The following is a 4,563-nucleotide window of genomic DNA, read 5'->3' on the forward strand; positions in this document are numbered from 1 at the left end:
CCAAAGTTATGTCTATGTTCGAGGTCAAACCCAATCTGGAATTAAAAACTCTGATCGAGTCCTTAACCAAAAAGGTAGATGCTCTTTCTATTCAAGTGAATGATCAAAAACCCAAACAAGTCATGGATGCGCGCCAACGCTTCCCCATGTCTTATTTGCTTAAGTCCTGAACACTCTTATTTTAATTGTCCTTTGGCATACGAGTGCCCTCCCCAACCATCTGAAGAGGCTTGTGTGTTCAATATCCCTAATGCACCTTGGTGGCAACATCCTAATTTGGCTTGGCGTCCCCCTACCCAACTGCAAGCTCCTCTAGGTTTCAATAACTCTCCTATACGGCCATCCACGAACTACAATTCCTACCATCAAGGGAATCCTTGATAAGCGCATAAATGCTATATATTTGCGCTCAATTTTATATTAGTTAGTTCGTTTAATTTATTTGTTTGATTTAGTTAGTGTATTTTTGGTGATATTACAGGAATTGGTCTTAACATGATTAAAAGTGTGGAAACTGTCGAGATTCGGGATGTCAGTGCATTAGTCCCCCTGGTGTGGTTGGCCTGGCAGGGTTATGCAGTTTAGTGGAGCTTCCCGAAACAGTATTGGTGAACTACTGGGTTATTATTTACCTTTAGTTGGGCTTGTGAATATTGGGCTAAGGAAAGAAAAGAGGATATAAAAGAATAACAGGAAGTAGAATGCACCAATAAAAAATATGGAATTGTTTGTGGTCTGACAAGAAATTAATGTGATGGTTTGGGAGAATGCGGGAACTGGTGAGCTGGTTAGAAATTTATTAGTGGGCGTTTATTAGTGGGCACGTGACTATCAAAGTGAGGAATGAATCTGTTTGTCGAAATATGGGCCAAAGTTAAGTTTAGTCCCATTAGCTAAAAACCGGATCCAAGTGCTGGACACCAAAACCCATCAACACCAAAACCCATCAACACCAAAGCCCATCAACACCAAAACCCGTTCCCACTGTAGCTTCTAGCTACCGGACCACTGGATCAAAACAGTTTTCTTCTCCAGTTCAGTTCGCACGAACAGAGCCCCAAAACCCCATCTACTTCCCTTGCAAAAACTAGCACCCAAATAAAGCTTGTTTGCTTTTCACTTGTTCCAGCAATCACCATTCTATACCCAAGCCCGCACCACCTGATCAAAGTCAAGCCCACTATGTTTTCATAGCTGGAATACTCACGAATAGAAACAAAAACAGAATCGAGCCAAATCCGCAACTCCGATTTCCAAATGGAATCGAATTGGGAACTCTCGCGATAAAATTAGAAACTGAGAGTTTCATTCCAAAGGAGAAACTGGACGAACAAAGGACCGAGTCTTTGGGGGGTCCAATCCCGAATTTCATGCAACTCAACCGAATTAGATACTTCTAATTCAAATCAAACTCTCGATGTTAATCCATTATATATAGAAGAGAGAAACAGTAGAGAAAAGGGGCTCGAACAAACACGTAAGAAAAGCGAGAACACCGGATCTTTGGAGGCTTAGAATTGAGACGACGGAAATCGAGAACGAGACGAAGGAAAGCCAAGGAGATTTCACTGTTGACATGAGTTCTCCTAACCTTTTCTTTATTTTCAGTTCCATTATTATGAATTGCTAAACTATTAGCTAGGGCTAAGATGAAGCCCTAGCCTTGATGTTATTATTTTGAGTTTGGGTTTTGATGATTTCACTTAGATATTAACCGATTAATCTTCGTTCAATATATTCACGATTGATAGTAGTTTATTCTTTCACTTTGTATGTCATGCATCCTTAGTCATTTGAATATATATTGTTATTGATCAAAGCTTGATTTAATTGCAAATATTAAATTTAGATATTATTCGTGCCGTCAAAAGACGAGTAATCTTTTACCTTTGATATTTAGTGCTGAATTTTGAAAGATGCTTTTATGAAAAAAATAGTGTTGTCACGATAAAATCCCGAGAAACAGTGAATTCTCATTTGGATGTTTCTCGTATTAATTTGAAACATTGAAACCTAATCTTAAAATATTGACTAAAAGGTTTAGTGGCGGAATCTAAAGTCCTAGTATTTCTCTCCAATTGTTCGTTTAATTTCAATTGTTTAATTTATTCTTTTCATAAACGTAGTTAAAATAATTAGCTTTAGTTAATAGTAATTCCAAATTCCATAAAAGAATATTGTTCGAATTAGTTAAGTATAATTTTAATACTCGTTTGTCCGCAGTAGCAATCCCTGTGGGATCGACCTGCTTGTCGCAACTATTTTCAACGATAGCTGTGCGCTTGTGGTTTAACTAGGGTTAGATTAGTCTATTTAATTTAGACCGACTAAATTCCTATCAAGTTTTTGGCGCCGCTGCCGGGGATTGCAATGGTACAATCGAGGTTTAGGGTCTTACTTAACGTAATTCATAGTTTAGGTTTAGTCGTAGTTTAGTTTTATTCCGTAGTCTAAGTGTTTGCTTTTGATTTTTACAGGTTTAAATATATATATATATATATATATATATATATATATATATATATATATATATATATATATATATTAGAGCATACAAGTTCGAAGCTTAATAGAGAAGAATCAAAGGAGCTTGCTTGTTGTCACCCGGCGTCGCAAGTGGCCCTTGAAGGTTCACGCCGGAGGTACGCTTTTAACTTTGTGGGGTTGAACTTGTGTGTTTGTCTGTTTTCGTATTTTTTTCTTGCATTTAGGATTGGTTAAGTCACCTTTGACCAGCCTTAGGCATATTGCATTAGGACAGGTTTTAGCCCGCTCACTAGGAAAGCTCGTTTGACACGTGGATCGAGTGACGGTGCTTTTAGCACAAGAACTGGGAATCGTGTTATCCTGGTTTAGGAGCATTTTTTTTTTAATTAAAAATTCAATTCGGTTTGAGATTTGTTGCTTATTTTCTGTGATTGTGCATCATCCCACATCTTTCATTTTACATCTGTTGTCTTTCATTGTAGAGTTAGGTTTTCATCATCTAGAGTCAGAGGTTGTGTATGGTAGAAACCCGTTCTGAAAATCCTGATATAACACCTTTTGATCCGGAAATCGAAAGAACATTTCATAAGGGACCTACTAATCCAAACCAAGGCGAGTTAGAAAAACATTTGTTAGAAATGGCAGCAGAACCCGAAGCTAAAACCCTTAAGGACTACTATTATCCAGTCCTTAATTCTAATCCTTCTTGCATTGATTTTCCTGCGTGTGATGCTAATTTTGAGTTAAGGGCGGCTATCATAAACTTTCTTCCCCAGTTCCATGGTCTTGATTCTGAAGACCCTTATCTTCACGTTAAGGAGTTCTTAGATATATGTGGTACTCTTAACTTCCCTAGAGTCCAACCAGAGATTATCAAACTCCGCCTCTTTCCTTTTTCACTGAAAGATAAGGCAAAGTTGTGGTTGAATTCCTTAGAGTCTAAGTCTATCACTACTTGGGATGAGTTGAACATTAAGTTTCTCATTAAATTATTTCCCATGCACAAGACTACTAGCCTTCGGCGACAGATCATGCATTTTACTCAAAAAGAGGGTGAAGAGTTTTATATATGTTGGGAAAGATTTAAAGATCTTCTTTTGAGGTGTCCTCACCATAATTTTGTGAAATGGCAATTAGTGCAGTTTTTCTTTGAGGGGTTGTCGATTTCACACCGTCAGTTTGTTGAGTCCCGAAGTGGGGCGGATATCCTCTCTTTGCAAGAGGACGCAGCTTGGAAACTTCTTGAGACAATCTCTGAAAGTTCTCAGCAATGGGAATCTCCAGGAAGGGTCTATGATAAAAGTGTACAAGTAGCTGCTGAACCAAAAAGGGGTGGTGTTTATGAGGTGAGAGGCAATTTTGAGATGAGTGCCAAACTAGCCAATCTTGCTAGGGAGGTGGAATCCTTTAAGTTAAAAGGGGAGAGTTCTCATGTCAAGTCAGTTAGTCAAGTATGTCAGCTATGTGAGAGTCCCGCGCACACAGCCCAAACGTGTCGTTCTATGTCTGCGTTCAATGAGTGTATAGCTGAACAAGCTAATGCACTCAACACATATAATAAGAAACCATTTGGTGACCCTTACTCTAACACATATAACCCTGGGTGGAGGAATCATCCCAATTTTTCATGGAAAAATGGGCCGCATCAAACTGATCCAGGGGTGTCACCTGTGAATCCTCCTTCCCAGTCATATGCTTAAGTTCCTTCCAACCAGTTTCAACAATACCAGCAATCACCTCCACCATCTATGAAACCATCTCTTGAGGACACTCTTAGTCTTTTCATGCAGAGTTCCTTTCAATTTCATCAAGACACCCAACGATTTCAAAAGGATACCCAACAGAGTTTGCATTCAAACGCGCAATCTATTGCGAAGTTAGAAATTCAAATGGGTCAAATTGCTAATACTTTGAATGAGAGGGGAAATGGTAGGTTTCCTAGTCAACCAGTGGCTAATCCAAAGGGACAGTATGAAATAGGCTCTAACTTGAGCCAAGAGCACCACCAGGAGCAAGCCAAGTCTATTACCGTTCTTAGAAGTGTTAAACATATTAGGGTTGAGATGCCTAGGGATG

At 38.9% G+C, this 4,563-nt stretch overlaps 1 protein-coding gene across 1 annotated transcript; it reads left to right on the forward strand.

Moving 5' to 3' along the window:
• Positions 1-3,005: 3,005 nt before the first annotated feature.
• Positions 3,006-4,187, forward strand: LOC147483457 (uncharacterized). Its single transcript, XM_086579569.1, has one exon. It carries the CDS (start codon positions 3,006-3,008, stop codon positions 4,185-4,187), a length of 1,182 nt encoding a protein of 393 aa, XP_086435695.1.
• The last annotated feature ends 376 nt before the right edge of the window (positions 4,188-4,563 follow it).

This window comes from Coptis chinensis, chromosome 8 (assembly GCF_015680905.1).
Source record: "Coptis chinensis isolate HL-2020 chromosome 8, ASM1568090v1, whole genome shotgun sequence".
Classification (NCBI taxonomy): domain Eukaryota; kingdom Viridiplantae; phylum Streptophyta; class Magnoliopsida; order Ranunculales; family Ranunculaceae; genus Coptis; species Coptis chinensis.

Bases quoted from the DNA above. Each gene is read 5' to 3' on its own strand.
- LOC147483457 (XM_086579569.1), top strand. From the start codon at position 3,006: ATGGTAGAAACCCGTTCTGAAAATCCTGATATAACACCTTTTGATCCG.